This window comes from Dipteris shenzhenensis, chromosome 25 (genome assembly GCF_047967505.1).
Source record: "Dipteris shenzhenensis isolate YYH24624 ecotype China chromosome 25, Dip_SZ_1.0, whole genome shotgun sequence".
Lineage (NCBI taxonomy): Eukaryota > Viridiplantae > Streptophyta > Polypodiopsida > Gleicheniales > Dipteridaceae > Dipteris > Dipteris shenzhenensis.
In genome coordinates this window covers 4539898-4560726 of record NC_141620.1, presented here as the reverse complement: position 1 = coordinate 4560726, position 20829 = coordinate 4539898, and the positions used below count along the sequence as shown (strand labels likewise).

The following is a 20829-nucleotide window of genomic DNA, read 5'->3' as shown; positions in this document are numbered from 1 at the left end:
CAACATTGGTTACATCTATAGCCATATGTGGGATTTCTTGCGGACGTGAATGCATAGTAGAGTGCTACCCCTTTCAAAGGTATCTTCCTCATCCTTTACACCCTGTTGTACTAGCTTACCATTTGAAGGTTTGATTTTTCAACGATTACAAGCTTCCATAACTTCTTCCAATGAGTGGCACTTTTATTTTGCCCATCTTTTAATTATTATGAAGTTTATGTGCTGGCCAGAACTAGGCTTGGTTACTTCGCAGCGTTAATAGTTTAACATCATGGCTTATGAATATGCATAAGCCAAGTTTTACAATTGTCTTTCAAAGAGGGGGCTTCTCATGCCTTTCTATATAGCAAATAATTCCTATGCCCCCCCTTTTTCTTACGTAAATGGAACGATCAAAACAAATCATCGTAAAGCTGATAAAGAGAGCTATCATCTCAAAGTGAAACTTCATTTAGAGAGATATATGGTGCAATATCTCACTCCTCTATACATTAATGTCTATTTTGCATTGTAATACTCATCGTTTTTTCTGATATAGACTCCTATTAAACATAAAAGAAACAGCCAGGAGAAGAAACCCAAGGCAGAAATACATCATGCAGAGATTTTAAATCTGGTGGGATATACTAGATAGAAACCAGGATTGTGGCTAAAATGCCACATCAAACCTGTGATGGTCTCACAAAAGAAGCTGACCTAGAAGGACCCTGCATCCTAAACCAAATAGCTATGAGAGTGTGCACATCATCTACCCAATGCAGATCAAGGTATGAGCTGGGTGGACCTGGGTGCCATCAATAGCCTCTGTACATCTACGACTCATTGATCTTCAAGAAAGGTATTTTGCAAAAGCATTTATCCAGATAAATTGGACCTCATATAGCCACACACACATGGATTGGCCTAAGAAATTCTCAAAACTTGATTATTAATTTGTTTGCGAGTGATATATAATCAACCTACACAAGATAACACGAACAAAAAGAAGCCTTAATTTCGATTACAGCGTGCTGAGAAGATATTTCACTATTATAAATTACTACTGATGATGTCCTCCTTGGGGCACATTTAATTGCCTTCTCTGGCAGTAAATGTGAGTTTTCAACTAGAATGAAAGATAACACTTGATTCTTTCTGGAAAAAAGACTTCTGACACAGACCTTCAATACTGTCAATATCCTGTTAGCTTGGGTTTTTGCTGGCCTTGAACTTCTTAAATAAGGCAATAGACCTGAGGGCTCGGCTTTGCTCTTTTCTTAAAGCTTCATTTTCTTTTATAGCTCTGAGAACCCTAAAATGTGATGCAAACAACCTATCTGTTTCTCCCTCGCAGAATTTTCTATCGAGATCATCACCATAACAGAGTAAATCTTTACTTGTCTTCAATTGAACTCCATGCTGACTAGCATAAGATTTTTTCTTGGCTGTTCTTTTGGGTGGTTGCACCGAAGGATGAAAACCACCTTTGCTGGTTGAATAGACATGAAGTGCATCTTTTGGAGTTACTGTAGCTAAAACAATCTCCCCAATACCAGCCATGGTAGATATTTGAGATGCAAGCTTAGCGATGCCAGGGTGATAATGCCTTGACAAAAGTGTGATCTCCCATAGAACAGATGACAGTGCACCACTTAGATCAGGATCAGTCCCATCCTGCTGAAATACCTATTAAAAATAAAACACAAGAATGTTAAATTGAAGGACTCGGAATATTTTTTCTAATGAACAGCCATGATCTGTCAAACAAGAAATTACAGATCTTCACACTCCGTTCATCCTTGAAGAAGTGAACCAGTAAGCAACTTCCCTTGGATGTGGAAAGCATTCAGACAGAAATGGGTACTTGTAAACGTAAACACACAATGAAGAATAATGGTGGAATAAAACACACTTGCATCCCATCTGTGTCATTTCTACTGGCATTGCCCTGAGTCAGTGCGCCATGTCAAGACCTTCTAGTACAAAGCTTGTTTCTTGAAACGTCTAGAGGCAGCCCTATGCATTAATCAGCCTTATCTCATGTGGGAGAGCCAGCTGCCAACCCATTTTATTTCTCTACAAGCAGCTTAATTCAACAAGTAGATACAAATATCCTTTACTAAATGGGGAGGACACATGCATACAAGCTGAACCTTAAAATTCAAGTCAGTGGGCTAATTACAAGCCTAAAAAGATCAAAGCTTGTAGGATATTTTTCAGGTAATATGCACTTCTAAATGCACCTGATCTAGGTTAATTGACTCTTACAACTTTTCTCTCTTTGACGAGGATTTGTAAATCGTCTGTAACCAAAACATCCTCAGACTAAGCATGCTAACCAGAAGAAAATTATACTCAAAACCGTGCGACATTCGCAAGCTTGTCACTGTTAAGCACCATTGTGTTGTCCATTGTACTATATTTTTACATACATGCACCAAAAATGAAATAAATGAAGAACTTACAGCTATGCTACCACCAATAGCACCGCCGCCTCCATCATTCTCCAAAAGGTTACAACACTTCTTATAGCGCTGCAGTAAGTGCTGGACTGTGGCAAGAGCTGCACATTTGTATAAATGTTTGTGACAGCCACAAAAAGATTGCAGTTTCAAAGACAAGATAGAAAATCAGGGGACTCAAAACTTTTGATTTTGTACACAGAAAAGCAAATACAACCACCACAACTCCGTTGATTGCTAGACTCTTCAGTCTTAAAATTTTCCCACACAACTTCATTGACTTCCAGCTTGTAAATAAGCGCACTGTCAAGACACATTCATAGATCAAGGCTTCAAATCCTGAGGATACAATATTTTAGAAAGTGACAATATGACACTGAACTCTGGAAGGCAGGAAGGACAAAGGGGTCCATTCAGATTCCAGTCCACGTGACCCTTTTTTTTTGTGTGCAAGGCCAAGTTGTGGCAGCGCAATTGCGTTTACACACTTATTAGGTCTTTAGCTTCCCTTTTCTAGCTAACTTAACACTAATGCTTTCAAAAGCTTTCCTTCATGTTAAACAGAGGCTTTCAAAACGTTTGCAAATACAACCGGAAAATAATCCGGTTCCTATTTGGTTCTAAAAATCATATCCTTTTCAAATCAATTGACAAGCACATGGGAAATATGAAAGAGCAAGAACAAAATTCACACGTAAAACAGAAGGAAGTAGACGTTTTAAAAACGAGATGCATCCACCCAACATACCAATATTGTTTAAGTGGCCTAACCTTGTTTTCGCTTACTATGACATGTATGAGGGTCCCAACCTCATCACCTAGCCACCCTCCAATGAAGTATTCATTCCCAAAAGTGAATCCAGGGATACGTCCTCTATTAATTTCAGCCATTATATGGGAGGGTCCACCAATATCCCCATGTATGTGTGACTAAGGGCTCTTTGGCATTGCGACATGTTGGCCCTCCCCATATATTTGTTCTAACATTTTCCCTTCAGCCTAGCCCAAGGGTCCATTAGGGTTAACTTCCAACCCTCACTAAATCCTTCAGAGGGTTTGTGGTTGTATATACAACATTTGGCTGCCGCTGCCCCTCGCTGTCCCGCTGCCCCGCCATCTCCTCCCTTCCGCAGCCTACTCCGCCTCCCCCCCGCCCTCCTCCTCCTCCTCCTCCGCCCCCCCCCCGCCGTCCCTTCCACCCCTTCGGCTTCTCTACTGCCCACTCCCCAGCCCCTTCCGCCATCTCCTCCGCCTCCCACCTCCTCCCCTCCGCCGGCTCTTCTCCTCTTCTCCTCCACCCCCCACCTCCTCTCCCCCGCCTGCTCTTCTGCCCCCCCCCCGCGTCACTTCTTCAACCTCCCCCCACCTTCTCTTCTTCCTCCCGTTGCCATCCCCTCTTCCTCCTCTTGTCGTCCCCCCTGCTCCTCCTTCCGCTGCCCCCCGCCGCTTTCTCACCATCCTTGCCTCCCGCCCTCTCCACCTCTCTCCCCCCATCTCTTCGCCTCCTCTTCCCTGCCATCCCCCGCCGCCCCTCTTCCCTTTTCCCGCCTCCTTCCCTGCCTTCTTCCTCGTCTGCTCCCCGCCCCGCCTCGCCTCGACTCCGTCTCCTCCTTGGTCTGGCCAGAGGGGCTCTATGGCAACACCCTCGAATCCCACAGACGTTAACGTTCTTCTTTCCCAAGCCGACAAGCAACGGGTACAACAGGCAGTTCAGTCCCTCTAGGACAAGGCGCTTGTGGGCACAATTGAGCGCCTCACTCCTACAAGGAGATAGGTGCAAGAGCGGATCTGGGCGAGCTTGGCACTAGAGGGTGACCACATTATGGAGGTCACCATCTATGAAAGAGGCGTATTACTTATCCAGCTGAGCTCCCCCGACACTGCCTCAACGCTCGTGAAGCAGAACCCCATCCTCCTTGGCCCACATCTCGTGTACCTCTTCCCTTGGTACCATGGCTTTATAGTAGAGGACATCCATGGACACGACACACCATGTTCCCCGTTTTACAATTACGCTCTGCTTCCCAGGGCTCCCAAAGGAATATCGAGACATCCTACCCTCCATTGGTCAAGCATTTGGAACCGTGCTAGAGTCTCTGCCAGATTCGACAGCATCAGTGGTAGCAGATGACGGGGTCCCCACGATCAGACTGGTGGTTGAGAGCCTAGAGTCCCTCCCAGAGTTGATCCTCCTAGAGACCCTTGAGGAGAGTACACTTCGCTAGCGGCCGTCCCCCTCCTTCCCCCTGCCCCCCTCCCTACGTCCCTGTCTCCATCTCCTTAGCAGGTTCTTTAGCCTCCCTCCCCTCCCCTGCCTCGACACCCTTGCCAGTGGGCAAAGGTAAGACAACGTCCCCTTCCACTTCCCCTTCACAACATCCCATCCGCTCTTTCCATTCGAGGGGGGAGCCAGAGGGAAGGAGCTCGTCCTCTCGATCAGCCGCTTCTGCTTTCTAGCTTGGGCGTCCCTTACTGTGGGACTTCTGGAGATTGGAACCCTGTAATTATCTAGAGATTCCGGACTCTTACCCTCTATCCCTAGAGGTAACACTTGTGATCTTGCAACCTCGGAAAGGGAGTTCGATCAGCGTAGTGCACTCCCAGACACACCCAGTTTGGAAATTCCAGTTCGCCTCCACAGGATTGAAGAAGTGGTCCCCGGTGGTGTTTGATGCTATACTGGAAGATCAGATCTCACGCATGATGGGCGAGTGGATGGGGCCACAAGGACTCGACCTTTGGCATGCCCATGGTGCTCAGGTGGACTTTCAACTGGGCTTCATGCGGGAGACGCCGTTGTGTCGTTTAGCGGTAGGAGTGATCAGATCGCCACTTAGGGCAAAGGTTGATCAAGCATACTACTGGCCGCTTCAGAAGTGTGCAGAGTTGTTCGGGGTGGAAATCTCCTTCATGATTGGCACTGAGTCGGTGTCCACCCTCGTACGCCAACGTATAGACAAGGACTACTCGTCCTCTAAACCCCCGCAAAATCACATAAAGCAATCTTTCTGAAACAGACACCCACTTACAGGAGAGCCTTGTTTTCTGCATCCTCGTCCTCATGAGCTCGACCTTAATGAGTTAAAACGTGCACGGGCTCCATGACCGTGCTCATAGTCAACTGCAGTAGTTGATCCTTCGGCAGGAGCTATAGAGGGCAGTGGTAGGGCGGGCAGTGGACATCCTTCTGGTTCAGGAGCATATGTTCTCAACATCAGACATTGGTCGTGACACCACCTTCTCCCGGGGAGAGGCCCGAAAGTGTGGTCCCCCGCAGTAGGACGGAGCGGAGGGGTCTGCATCTCGGTCTCACAGCCAGTGGCTCTAGAGGTTTATGATCAAGGCGAGCTTTAGGACGGGCAATTTGGATGGAGAGTCCGGGATTGGGATCATGAACGTGTATGCCCCAACGTGCAAACAACATCATCCGGCCTTTTGGAGGAGGCTGACAGAGTGACTTCCGGATGTAGATTCCTGAATTGTTGGAGGGGACTTCAACAACCTAGAGTTTGGGGAGGACAAGCAGGGCGGTGCCTCCTTAGAGATGCCAACAACAGAGCGGAGCACCTGGGAGCAATTCATTTTCATGATCAGTGGCAAAGACCCGTGGCAAGAGTCAGAGTTTAGCACATGATACCTGGCAACCTCTTCTCTTTTGGACAGAGGAGACATGATGGATTGCTTGAGAGGCGAGACCGCTTCTACGTTGGGGACTGGACACTCCACAAAGGCGGCTCTACCGGGATTCTGACAGGCACCACGATGTCAAACCACTATCCAGCAGTACTCCACTTACAGCAGCCCCGTCGAGGTCTTCCCCAAAAGGGGATCCACATCCTAGAGGACCTCCTGGAGGATGAGGAGATTCAGCAAGTCATGGCAGAGATTTCGTAGCAATCAAAGACGGCACCTTGCGAGGGCTGGGCTTCGTGGGTAACTGATGCGATCTAGAGAAGCAGTGAGGAGTTGCAGGCTCATTCCTTTAGGAGGAGGAGGGCTCTTCAGAAGCGCGAGTAGACACTGCGGAGAGACCTCGCCTCCATAGAGAGGTTCAAGGAGAAAGACCCAGGATCCAAATGGCTTAGTGGTAGGTTTGAGAGCGCGCGCCTTGAGCTCCAGGACACGGAAAGTCGGTGGCTGAGTTCTCCTATCACTCCTCCCAGGCCCATGGGACAGAATGACTAAGCAGTTCTTTTAGACCACTGGGCCCCGATCGGCAGGCACACAGCTACAGTGTCTTCGTGATCCGCAGGGCATCATGTACATTGATCTGCAAACCCGACTACATGCTTTTACAGCCAACTCTTTCAGATAGAGAGGATGACTACAGCTTGTCTTGTGGCCCGTGAGGTAGTTTGGGATCACATTCCGACAGTAGTCTTGCAGGATTTGAGCAGCAGTTTGGAGGAGCCCTTCACGGATGAGGAGCATTGGGAAGCCCTCAAGGCTCTCTCGTACAAGGAAATGAGCAATCACCAAAAGGAGATAAGTTCAGGGCACTGTGAAATTCCTCAAACTTTTCCTGTGGAAGTGCTTTGGTAAAGACGTATGCAACATTGTCATGTGTTGACACATAGATCATATTGATCTCCCATGCATGCAACTTCTCTCCAACATAATGACAATGAACCTCAATGTAGTTTGTGCGAGCATGAAACATAGGATTCTTCGCAATTGCTATAGCACTCTGACTACCAGTGAGAATTGGAGAAGGACCCTCCAATGAAAGATAAAGATCAGTAAATAAGCGGTGTAGCCACACACATTCAACTGTTGCTGTGAAAGCTACCTTGTACTCAGCTTCACATGAGGAAGTAGCCATAGTAGATTGTTTCTTACTTAGCCAAGAAATGCAAGCATGTCCCAAAAAGAAACAATTACCACTTGTGGACTGCCTAGTGTCATAATCTCCAGCCCAATCTAAGTCAATGTAAGCATGCATCTGCAAGTCACCGCCCTTGGGAAACATCAAACCATAAAACTTTGTACCTTACAAGTAACGGAAGATGCATTTTACAGCCTGCCAATGTGTTGTCTTTGGACTGTGCATATGTCTGCTCACTTGTAATACTGCAAACTAAATATCGGGCCGTGTATTGCACAAATAAATGAGGCATCCTACAGCCTGGCTGTAGAGTGTGCCATCTATGATTCACCTGCATCATACATAGTAAGCTTCAGCCGTCGCTCCATGGGAGTGGCTATAGGCTTGCAATCTTGCATTTTGAACTGATTCAAGAGCTTTTGCACATACTTGGATTGAGACATAATGATGCCATGTCTGTCTTGTATGAACTGGATCCCCAAGTAAAAATGTAACATGCCCAAATCTGACATGCCAAATGTAACTTTCAATGCAGCTTTGAAATCTGCAATTTTTTCTTCATGTGACCCTGTGAGTACCATGTCATCTACATAACGAATGATGACTAGAATATCCCCCCCATCCTTCTTGATGTAGAGGGTACTTTCAATTGGATTGTTATGAAGCCCCTTACTGCTCAGAAAGGCATCCATTTTGCGGTACCATGCACGTGGGACTTGTTTCAGCCCGTACAAAGCCTTATATATATATACCTTTGTAAGACTACAATAAGTCCAATCATACAAATTTAGATTTTTTGTTGTTCTAAAGACCAAAAATCTACACAGAAAATAAAAGGAAAAATGAAAGAGAAGAAAAAAGAGGTAAACAAAAGCTTTTATAAAAAACAAAAGAAAGACATACTTAACAAGCAAGCAACACTTATGTCGTCATCAGTGCCCAAGCATAAGCAACTATACTAGGTTTCTAAAGACCCACAGGGGTACATTGTACGGACTGATTGTGCGCTTGCTTGCACATTGCCTGTACGGTCGCCGTACTGCTGCATGGCTCAGCCAGCCCACCCGCCGTACAATCCGTACACCCAACGCTGGCTCGTTGGTACACCTGCGCTAGCTCGTTTGTACACCTGCAACTCTAGTGCTATAGAGTTCTGTAAGCCCATCCGTACATCAGTTGGTATCAGCGCTGTACAGTTCCGCTAGCCCATCCGTACATTTGTTTGTATCAGTGCCGTATAGTTCTACTAGCCCATCCGTACATCCGTACATTCATAGTCCGTATGTGTCCGGACAGGTCTCCCGTACTATTCGTACAGTTTTATCGTTGTAGTACAAACCTGGGCCAGCTTTAATGGTCATACCTTTGTTTGGTGGGACGCTGCTTCAGCTACATTACAGGAGAAATTTGGGGCTTTTGCAGACAATTGCAAAATTTGGGGCTTTCAGTCAATTTGTCCTTTTTCTGCAATTTCTCGAAAGAATTTGGGGCTCTTGTCATGCGGATGCAATTTTGCAGTGTACAAGCTATTTGGCATTTTTGCAAGCAGTTTTGGACTCAGATGGAGTGACATTGCAGACAATTGTTATTTTTGCAGTGTTATTTTGGCATTTGTAGGACATTCTGGTGGCACTTTGAGCCTTTGATTGGTTATTTTTGAGCAGTACACAGCTTGCATCTATATCCCGGACGGGATTTGTGTTGTGCACCCATAAATCCTAGGAAGGAATATTTCTTGTCACATTCGCTGCATTTTGTTTTCTTTGGCAGTTATGGCTCAGAACAATCCCAAAGAAATGTTTGGCGTTCTCACACAGGAGGATAAGTTGGATGGTACCAATTTCTCTTTATGGAGTTTTATGGTACACAATCTTTTAGTTGGCAAACATTTGTGGGATTACGTCACTGGGGATGAGACACGGCCAGAGAATGTTGTTGCACTTGCCACTCCTCCTCAACAAGGTGGAGGAAGGGGTAGAGGACAAGCTCAGGGTGTAGGACAAGTGCTAGGTGCAGTGGCTGCTGCAGTTGTGCCTCCTTCACAGGGCCAGAAAAGATGGGATTCACTTGATGCACAAGCACTTTCAATAATCTCTCTTTCTGTCAAAAGGTTTATTATTCCACACATTCAGTCATGCAAGACCTCAAAGGCAGCTTGGGATATTTTGGAGAGTATGTTTGCAGCTCACAATGATGCCAAGGTCTCTTTCCTGAAGAGAGAGTCATCACATACTCACATGGATGAGGGTGACTAAATGTCTGATCACCTCACCAAGCTTTAGGACTTGGGAGAGCAATTGTTGAATATAGATGAGATTAACATGGATGAGGGTGACTCAATGTCTGATCACCTCACCAAGCTTTAGGACTTGAGAGAGCAATTGTTGAATATAGATGAGATTATATCTGATTTAGAGATGATAACCACTACTTTGAATTCTCTTCCTGAGTCATATCTTGGATTTCACACCTCGCTGAATTTGGCATTGAGGGAATGTGGCAACTCTCTCACTTTTCACAAGCTGATAGGACTTCTGTTGCAGGAAGAGTAACATAATTTGTCATACCTTGCAGAATTTGTCATTGAGGGAATGTGGCAACCCTCTCACTTTTCACAAGCTGATAGGACTTCTATTGCAGGAAGAGCAAACCAGGAAGAACATGGCTTCACGGGCTGGTGAGCATGCCATGCTTTCGAAATAAGGGAAGGGGCAGCATAAGCAGCATGCAAATCAGCCTATACATCAGCATAAAGCTGATTCTAGACAGCCTTCTCACAAGGCTAGAGTGATGCAGAGAAACCTAGGAAAAAGGGCATTTGTCATTATTGCAAGAAGCCGGGTCACTACATAGGAGAATGCAAGAAAAGAATTCCCAAGGAAAAGAAAAAGGATTCAAGCATGGCTGTCACAGATTCAGCTCCTCATGCACATGATGGTGGAGATGCTTCAGCTAACTTAGTGGAAGAAGACTACCCTTTTGACTTGTATTTCTGATTTTCAGGTGGTTGCTCTGGATACTACATCCACATCTGAGGATGACTCTTATGCTTTTTTGACTTGCAGTTATGACCCTTCTAAGGATGCATGCACCTTCAATGTCAACGAGACATTGAATAATTGGTGTTTTGATAGTGCTGTCACGAAACTTTCAGGAAGTATTTGTTTGATTCTTTGCATCCATCACCCGCTGGAAAAAGGGTGTCTTATGCAAATGATATTTCTTATTCAATTTGTGGCATTGGTGAGATTGTGCTTACAGCCACAGATGGCACAAATTTCAAAATACATGATGTGCTTTATGTGCCTGGAATCAAGAAAAATTTGCTTTCAGTGTCCTCTCTCAATTCAGGTTGTCTTTGAAGATGATAAGTGTGCAGTTCGAGACAGAGAAGATGATTATACCTTGAGACTCTCTGGTACATTGTTTTGTAGTCTTTTTCAGCTTGATATTTTTTAGAAAAGACTAGATAATGCACTTGCAGTTTCTACTCCCACTATTGCTATGCAGAATGCGGAGTTATGGCATGCCAGATATGGGCATATGAGTTATGGCAGCTTGATGATACTTAAAAAACATGCTATGGTTGATGCTTTGCCTCCCTTGGTAGAGTGGTTTTGGATTTCCCAAACCGGGTGAACCATGCAAGTAACTCCAGCTCGTGGCTTCTCCTTGGCCCCCCTTACATGCAAGACACATGCTTGAGCAACAGGTTCCTGACAGAGCCCTCTCAACGTTCCAGTCAGGCTTCAGACCAATTAATCGGCACATAAGATCTCTTACTTCTTTTCGCTGGTGACATAGGCTCGCTTGAGAGGATGGGGAGAGAAGTACATGTCAATGCTGCAAGACAGGCATCCTAGAAAAGAATTGACTCTCTCTATGGAGCTGCCCAATGGCTCGGACATTTATGATGCATTCAGCCAATGTTCAATTCAATGATGGGAGCTTGGCTCATGCAGGATGACACACATTCCATATTGAAGCCGTAGCCCCCACTTAATTGGTGACTGGGGAAACAACCATGCACTAGAAGATCCAAGATGTCACAGTCCCCAGACATCACCCCTCATCCGACAAGGGATAATGTCTCCAAGACAGTGGCAAGCAGCAAGCACAACATATCTAGGTCGTGAGTTGCAGATATCTGATGGGGCAATGGTAGACTCCACCGGCTGCCACCCTCGCTCGATATCATCTGTACTTGGTGTGAGAGCAACACAAAGAAGGCTCCGGCAAGACCTCAGAGCATCATGGAAAGGATTCCACAGCTTATATTTTGATGTCTAACATCTATGTGGATGCTCACATGCAAGAGGAAGAGAAGGAAATTGAAACAATGAGAGTGTGAAGAACCAGCATCAAAGAAGCCAAGACAAAGTTGGACTCACAATGAAGGTATTGTGCATTTGTTTTTGGTGGGGAAGGAAAGACATTCCCATGCCTTCTCTCAAGAAGAGGAAGGGCATGTCCAAGATCTGCATTGGATATCATGAGACGAATCCATTGATACAATTTATGTGGGCACACTGAGAAGGTGGCTATCACTTATGGCTTATCAATAGACCCAATGGGACACCCAATTGTGTGTTCAAGAGTCTCTCGGTCTGTAAGGACAGCATGATATGTGCAAAGATACAGATCTTTCCCTCATAATGAGGATAGGCATGTCCTCCTGCAAGCTTTGCCTGCAGGTACTTTCTAGATTCTTATGGATCGAGGAATTCGCTGTTTCTATAACCCCTCACATTGATTGTTGGCACCTACTCTGAGGTTACATCAGACATTGAACTGAAATCCTGAGAAGCAAGCTGCAAAGCAGCCTGTCTCGGGATAGGTGATCTTTTGTTGGTTTTCAAAGCATAATATATAAGGTTCTTTTCTTGAAAAAAAGAGGGGGAACTAAGGCTACAAAGGGCAGAAACCTTAAGGACTAAAAAGCTAGGAGTCTATTTTTAAAACAACAGAGCTCCTTTGACCTGGAATTTCAAATCAAACTCACTCACCAGCCATTGCTTCAGCAGTTCCAAGGTGCAACGACTGTGATGCTAATCGCTTCACAAAAGCGGAAACCCTTTGCACGTCATGTTGTCGACTTTCCCATAACATGACTTGTAATGCTTCTGCTAGAACAACTGCATTATGTTCATCTCTAAAAAATTCATTCACAAGGAGTCAGTCCAGAGAAACTCAACAGCTGCATCAGCATGTTAAACAAAAACACGCATACCAAGTCAACATCTGACATACTGCAAATGGATATCATTCATCAAAAGAGAGTTGGAGATAACCTGACAAAATCGCGGCTTAGCAAGAGATTATAAAACGGAATATAGAAATCCCGGAGGTCAACCTTCAATGCATCCAGATTGCTTCTCACAATTCTGAAAGCAACAACACAACACTGAAGCCTGTCTGCAAAAGTCAGAGGGAATCCATCTTGCATCTCATCTCCTGCCTTTTGGGCACTAGCTTCCGCAGCCAGTCTCTTCAGAACTGCTAACAAGTCTCCCATAAATTCTACACTTATAAGATTAGAAAACTTTGCTAAGCCATCGAGACATGGCCTTAAAAGTGGACGTGGCCCATATGCAGCCAATTTTCTTTGTAATCCTATTGCCTCAAAATCTTGGACCCTGCAGCATGAAAACACGAGGCATGTTATCTGACTGACTTTCCTTATGATGCACTGACAAATCACCCGTCATACTGATTTCCTTTGACAACATTTCAAATAATGACAAGACCAAAGGCGAATTGCAAGGAAATGTGCAGAGGAAGACCTATCACTAGGCTCCAAGCTTGCTTTTAGAATGCGGAAGTAGGTTTCGAAGACAGCTGATAGTGTCTGTGTTTGCAATCTCCAGCGTTCAGAAGCATCTTGCAAGGCAGAAGACTCTTTGAAGTCTGCCGCAACCTTCACGAGTTACAATTAGACATCGGAACTTTCATGTCAGGAAGCACTTGCAAGTCATTCTCTGAATTATTATATTAAACATGCCTTACTTTCTGCCATCACACCAAGATGGCAGCTTGCTCATGCAATCCCTGTACAAAGGTCCAAAGAATATAAATAGCAAAACTTTTAGTCATTAGATCTAACCTCCTCTCTCAGCTTTTCTGCCAATTGATGTTTCTTTGACTTCTTCTGTTTCTTTTCCTGGCGATTGGATTTCTGGTTCTCCACTTTGTCCACACCTTTCTCTTTCTCAGGTTTTGATACATGTCTATTGAGGTCATCATCAAAAGACAATGCCAAAAAAACCTGCACAAGTTAATTACAAATGAAATCTGCATTAAGACAGGTCAAAATTTAGTAACTAGAATAAAATGAATCAATACAAGTTAAATATACATATTCAAAACCACAGCATAGGCTATCCTCCACCTCAATGGTGTCAGGATGCAAAACACAATTAGTAGCCTTCACAAAGTCAGCAATCATTTGAACTGCTTCAACTGTAGCGACACCAGCATGTTTCCCTTCATTTTGGAAAAGTGATTTGACTGCATCACAGCTCATTTTTCTGCCACAAAACCCAAAATCTGTCACAAGTTATGCTATAGATCTAAGCCTTGTAGGCAAACATAAAAGGATAAAGACATTTAAACCATTCAACAATGCTTGCATCGTTGAGATCAAAGAGACTGAATAGCATTTTTTAAACTGCAGCGCTGACATTCTTAACAAATCAAACTAATCCAAAGGTTCTCATAAAGATGATCGTAAAATACTTCAACATAAGGCAAATCCACAACAAAGTCTCAGAACAGATACAGGACGGATTTCTTTATTCCACCTTGTGAGGGAGGGGAATTTGGGAAGACAGGCTATATAAGTATCAACATGATACTCAAGGTAATGAAATGGATGATTCTGATCCAAACATATGAAGTATTTTTTAATATGAACACGACACCTGGAATAGTATTACCTATTGAAATTGACCCGACATAAATTCGTAACAGCTAGGATCTCTGGTAGGCAATTCACAATCCAATTTGGCAGCTCGGGATCAAATAGGAGCTGATACTGACCTTTTGGAATAAATCGCAATCAGTTCCAGCCTCCTGGTAGAAATCACAATCAAGTTCTAGACACAGGGCGTAGCTGGAAACACTAATCGCAGCAGCCTGCCAGGCTCTGGGGGCTGGAAAAGGAATCGTGATGATAATTGGAGAGGATTCCCGCGTTGGAATCAGTCACATCACTGAGGGGAAGGTGAGGAAGATCTGAGAAAAAGTGAATCACACAAGAAGAGGCGAGATAGAGGAGAAGACAATACACAACACTAGGGCCCACAAATAAGGGCTGGACCCCCCCGAATTTCTTTATTGCAATAGAATAAACTTTGTACAACTGGCTTTGAGAAGAGCATGGAGCTGAGTACAACCTTGAATGAATCTAGGAGTACAAACTTGGCCTAGCTAAAAGCTAGACCTGCTTTTCTAAAGCTACTTTTTACAAAAGCTAAGCTTTCCCGCTTTTAGTCAACCTTGGGGCAGCTTTCATGCTCTTTTTAGAACCCCGTGGGTCCTTCTTTAATGGCGCCATCTCCCGGGTGCTTTTTGCCTTGTGGGACCTGCTTTTTGACACTTGCTCCAGCTTTTTGAGCCTTTTATCATTCTTCCAAGTGCTACACAAACTCCAACACTTTAACCCATTAAAGGTGAGCGAAATGCATGCATTCCTAGTTCTTGGACTAACCCTAGTCCCTTGTGGGCATCCCCACAATTCACTTTTACCAATGCAAAACAAAAGTGAAACATTAAAACTTATTCTTAGTTAACCAAAGTCAACATTCTTTGACCGAAGTCAATTCTAATAAAGTTTATACTTTATTTCTTGAGAGAAGTACCAAATGGTGACATCCCCTCAGTTGTTCTCAGTTGAAAAGCTTCTTGATATAACTGCAAAACTTAATGATATTCTGAAAAGATTCATATCTCTCCTATGCTTATCTGTAGCTTTCTTTTGCTTCTGTTGAGATCTTTCAATTGCTGTCTGAACCTGGGAAAAGGCTGTGACCAAGTCTCGAACATACTGATCAGCTGCAAATACCTTTTCCTTCATTCTAAGGATAGGTGGCAAAATCATATTTCCATAAATGGCTTCGAATGAGGCTTTTCCTGTGGAGCTGTGAACAATATTATTATATGAAAATTCCACCAGAGAAAGATACCTTTCCCATTCGGCTTTCTGTTTGGACACATAACAATTTAGAAGATCTGATGCCATAGAAATGCCATTTTCACTTTGTCCATCTGTCTAAGGGTGAAAAGAGGATGAGAAGTCCAACTTTGTTATCAAACAATGCTCGCCAAAACAAACTAGTCATCCTGGGGTCTCGATCGCTGACAATCGACTTAGGCATCCCATCGTGCTTAAAGATCTGCGCTAGAAACTATCTCGCCATGTGGTCTGCCTGAATGGTTTTTCTTACTGGAATGAAGTGGGCCTGTTTACTGAACCTGTCAATTATGGTTCATCTGTCTAAGGATGAAAAGAGGACGAGAAGTCCAACTATTTTCGGTTTGTCCGTTTGTCTAAGGGTGAAAAGAGGATAAGAAGTCCAACTTTGTACCCATGTTATCAAACAATGCTCGCCAAAACAAACTAGTCATCCTGAGGTCTCGATCGCTGACAATCGACTAAGGCATCCCATGGTGCTTGAAGATCTGTGCTAAAAACTCTCTCGCCATGTGGTCTGCCTTAATGGTTTTTCTTACTGGGATGAAGTGGGCCTGTTTACTGAACTTGTCAATTATGGTCCATATCCCATCATTCTCGTATCTGGATTTGGGAAGGTCAAAGATGAAGTCCATAGTAAATACCCTTCCCTGGTCCCTGTGGTATGGGCAGTGGCACGAGAAGTCCTAGGGTCTTGTGCCGACCATACTTCACCTTTTGGCACGTACATTCCATCACAAACTTGAGTATATGCATTCCCGACCAAAAGAAAATTCTTTCAATGGCTTGTGTAGTATAAGAAATGCCTCGATGTCTGCTACCCTGTTCTGGGCTCTTGGAATATAGACAATATGGAAATGGAACATGGACAAGAATCTTTTCCACTTCATCTACTTTTCGAAGATCTTTGTTTGGGTCAAGAAATACTTGAGGGTCTGATGGTCGGTCTTGACTATAAAGTCAGCTCGAAGTAGATAATGCTTCCAAATAAAGCATGAATGACAGCCAACCTTTCTTTTTCGTAGATACCCATGTATCTCTCTACGTCACCCAGCTATGACTCGAACATCCTGATGAAGGGCAGCTCCTATACACTCCCCACATGCATCATAGTTAAACTGTTTGTGTAGATCTAGAACAGCGAAAATTGGCTTGGTTGGTAAGTTTTCTTTGAGATGGTTGAAAGCTGTCCTTTGCTGTTCTCCCCATTTGAAGACTACAAATTTCTCCTCAAATAATGTAATGGGGGCTGCTATATCAGCAGATGAAGTGTTTGTAATAGTAGCAAAGCTGAGGAAGCTATGTACTTCATGTACCAAGGTAAGCTCTGGCCAATCCTATATAGCTGTTATTTTTGCCGGATCCATCCGAATCCCTTGTTTAGAGATAATATGCCCGAGGCAGTGAATCTCATCAAGAAAAAACTTGCTCTTCTTGCCATTTATAAAAAGAGATGTTCTTGGAACACGGCGGCCAAGTGCTCCTTACGTTCTTCTTCTATCTTTGAAAAGACCACGATGTCATCGAAGAAAGTACCTGTGAAATGTTTGTATAGTCTGAAAATCCTGTCCATCATGCGATTAAAAGTGGCTGGTGCATTGGTTAACCCTAAGGGCATCACCATCCTTCCTCGCCCACCCCTCGCGCTGCGCTACCACACCCCCCACCCCCCTTCCTCCCCCTTTCCCACCTCTGTGCCACGCTGCCACCCCCCCATCCCCTCCCTCCTCTCCTCCTTGCTTCCCCGCCTCAACCTCGCGCTGCACTGCCACACCCCCGCCTCTCCTCCCTCCCCTTCCCCGCCCTGCGCCGCGCTGCCCCCCCCTCCCTCTTCCTTTCCTCCCCTCCCTCGCCATTCTCTCTCCACGCTGCCGCCTCTCCTAACTCCGCTTCCTCGTACATCTCCATCCCCTCTTTCCTTCCCCACCTCCGCCCCATTCCTCCCTCCCTCGCCTCTGCCACCTCCTTTCCCCCGCCTTTTGGAGATTTTGTAGTTTGTCGTGTTGGGGTAAAGTCACATTGCCACCCTTTAAATGTTACGACCGCTATGACTGTCCTAAGACAGTCATAGGGTGAATACCTAATCCTAATAAAACCTTTGAGTTTGTGGTGTGGCTCAATGCATTTCTTTACACACCCACACTCCCTAGTGTCTACTGTCTCCTACTGTTCCACTCCCCTCTTTCCCTCACAAGTGGTATCAGAGCCTACCTCCTCCCTCTCTCACTCCTGTCTACCCCTCCCTCTCCCCGTGACTCCCCTCGGGCCTCGTGCCCTCTGTCAGCAGGCAGCACTGTAACTGCTCTCGAGTCTCAGCTCGAGCTGTGTAAAGGCTTCGGGCAGCATTCTATCGTGTGGCGGTTCTCCTTCAGCGCGGGCAGCAGCACGCGGTTCTTCAAGGGCAACAGCGAGCTCTTCAGCTCGCTAGCAAGCGACTATCGGCAGCTCCAAGGCGGGCGCGCGCAGCGCGCGCAGCATCGGCCGCGCGCAGCCAGGCCAGCTGCAGCCTGCAGCTGCAAGCTGCAGCCAGGCTGCACAGGCAGCTGGTCGCGACCGTGACCAGCCGCGACAGGTAGCCAGCCGTGCAGCTGTTAGCTGTCGGGTCGTGTGACCAGCAGCAGCCGGCTGCACACAGGCAGCCGACCTCCATCAGCGGGCTGTGAAACAGCTGCGCACAAATCGGCCACGCACAAATCTTACTGTTCAACAGCATCCTCGGGACACGTGCACGTATAGGTACAGCCGTACCCTCAGCCAAGGTTCGAGTGCAATTTTTTTTTTAAAAAGAATTTCGACAGTTTTTTTTGGGGATCCGTGCCCTCGCAAGTACAGGGTACAGCAGGTACTCTGTGCAGGCACAACAGGTACTTGCAGGTACAGTAGGCACAGAAATTTTTTCTGGGGAAGAAGGAAAAGAGTGAAGAGCACTCTGCTCTTTTGCGTGGTACATGCAAGTACGCGCACGTACAAAGTACAACAAGGCTGTTTATGCATTTCCCGAGGATTACTTAGAGTAAAACTGTGTTTTTTTGAGGTACAACAAGTACTCTCATTGTCCCTCTTGCTAGGAGGTGACCGGGGCCACAGTGTGTGGTTGTTTGCACAGTTTTTGACGGGAGATCATATGCTTTGATTTTGCAGAGGGCTTTTATGCTTTTGCTGAGTGCAAATCTCAGCTTTCGGGTGACAATTTCATAGGGCTTTTGCCTGACAGTGAATGCAGTGTATGCCTTGGGGCAATGTGGAGCCACGGTGCCCACATTGGTCTCGTTTTCCGCAGTGTATCAGTGACATTTCTTTGCAGGTCACATTTTGTGTACGGCACTTAGAAAATCTCAGTTGAGCCACGCTTGGCTAGGGCGCATCGAGTTTACTCGGTCCCTAACTGTCCATCGTTGACAGTGCTCAAAAGATTTTCTTTTCGGTGTTTGTACCGGTGTTTGTACGTTGGGATCTGTGTTGTTACTGTGCACACAGGCAGTTTATGCATTACATTGTCAGGTGAAAGTGCCAGGAGAGCGCTGAATTTTGTATGCTACCTCATTGTTGAGGGTGTTTATCACTTGGTACAGGTATTGATCAAGGGGCTTTTGCCCAGATTGTGCTTGAGAGCACTTTGGTCACTGTGTAGAGACTTCATATGCCTTTTATCCCCTTGACATAAGGGTGATTTATTGGGATTTGTCCCGTGCTTTGTTGCAGGTTTGTGACAGGCTGAGGTGTTTGGAGCATTTTTCAGTGGTCAGTATAGTGTATGCCAGGTGGTTGATGCATGTTTAATCAGTGCAATACCTCATCTGAGGTGGGAGAAGTGATCAGGACATCAGTGTTTTGTGTTTCGTCAGATGATGATGCACTTGTAAAGCACTTGTGGAACAGCTGCAGCATTCTGTAGTTACTGTTTTATGCCTATTTGAGCATGGTACAGTGACTGGAGGGAAAATTTTCTGTTTTGCTGCAGGTTTTTTTGACAGTAAAAAACAGCACTATTGTGAGTGCTCCTCGCTCTTGATAGAGCAGGTTTTCTGAGAAATCAGAATTTTACTTAGTCATTTTTTGACTTACAGGGAGTCAGGCACTTTCCTTGTATGATATGGCATCAGGGGGAAGTGAATCCTCAATGCTGAACATAAAGAAATTGGAAGGGGCACACAATTATGCATTATGGGCAGAACAGTGTTTGAATGTACTTCTGTTGAAGAAGATTTCTAAGCCCATAAGGTTGAAGGGTGTCCAGCCATCTGGGATGGCAGATGATGAGTGGGAGGAGCTTGATTTGTCCGCAAGGGCGTCTATCATGCTTACTCTCACTGATTCTCTTGTGTTCAATGTTCGGCAGAAAAGACCTCTTATGGCCTATGGCAGAGGTTAGAAGAGTTGTATGCCCAAAAGAGCTCAGCCAGTAAGGTTTATTGGCTGAAAAAGCTCGCTGACCTTCGCATGAAGGAAGGTACAGCTATGACCTCACATTTGAGTGAGTTCAATGCCATCTTTACACAGCTTATCGCACAGGGATTGAACCTTGATGAGGAGTTCAAGGCTGCTTTCTTGTTGTGTACCCTCCCTGAGAGTTGGGACACTTTCAAGACCACCCTGTCAAATTCAAATGTCACTCTTACGTATGCTGATGTGGAGAGCTCTCTCCTTATGGAGGAGATGAGCAGGAAGAACAATATGGGCAGCAAGTCTTCCAATGCTTTGCAGGTGCAGGAAAGAGGTAGGACTCAGCAGAAGGGGAGATCTGCTGGCAAGTCCAAATCCCGCAGTCAGTCCCGTGGCAAAAAGGATATTGAATGCTTTTACTGTGGCAAGAAGGGACACGTGAAGTCTAAGTGCTTCAAGTTTATATGGGATCAAAAAGCCAAGAAGGCTCAAACAAAGGATGCAGGCAGTGGAAGCAAAGGCAAAGGCAAGGCCAAGGCAGATGACTTGGATGCAGTCAATGTTGCAGCAGAGGACAGTGATGGAGATAGACATGATGTTTTATGCTCTTCTGCTGTGATTGCACATACCTTGGTTGTTGATGGCCATGACATGCACACCTGGCTCTTGGATTCAGGTGCTTCTTTTCATGTTACACCTCATAGGGAGTGGTTTACTTCCTATACAGGTACTCATGGAGTTGTTCATCTTGGGAACAACTATGCATGTCAGATTGCAGGGATTGGCAGTGTACAGATTGTATTCCCTGACGGACGCATTTTCATGCTTGATGGTGTTCGCCATGTGCCGCAAATCAAGAAAAATCTGATTAGCACTCGCTTATTGGAATGGCTTATTGGATGACAGTGGTTACCACACCAAGTTTGGGGATTCCAAATGGGTGATTACTGATGGCCAGGTTGTAGTGGCTGAGGGTTATAAGAGAGATA

The 20829-nt window shown here is 45.3% G+C and overlaps 1 protein-coding gene across 1 annotated transcript in view; it reads right to left on the bottom strand.

The window, feature by feature from the left end:
* Positions 1-976: 976 nt before the first annotated feature.
* LOC147885336 (binding protein) overlaps positions 977-20829 on the bottom strand; it is a 92461-nt gene continuing 72608 nt past the window's right edge. Inside the window, exons 8-14 of the mRNA XM_087396522.1 lie at positions 13655-13793; positions 13370-13531; positions 13050-13183; positions 12558-12902; positions 12273-12418; positions 2445-2542; positions 977-1665 (exon numbers count right to left, since the gene is read on the bottom strand). Coding sequence (XP_087252648.1) covers positions 1183-1665; positions 2445-2542; positions 12273-12418; positions 12558-12902; positions 13050-13183; positions 13370-13531; positions 13655-13793 — 1507 coding nt within the window. The 3' untranslated portion in view covers positions 977-1182. The remainder of the gene's footprint in view (positions 1666-2444; positions 2543-12272; positions 12419-12557; positions 12903-13049; positions 13184-13369; positions 13532-13654; positions 13794-20829) is intronic.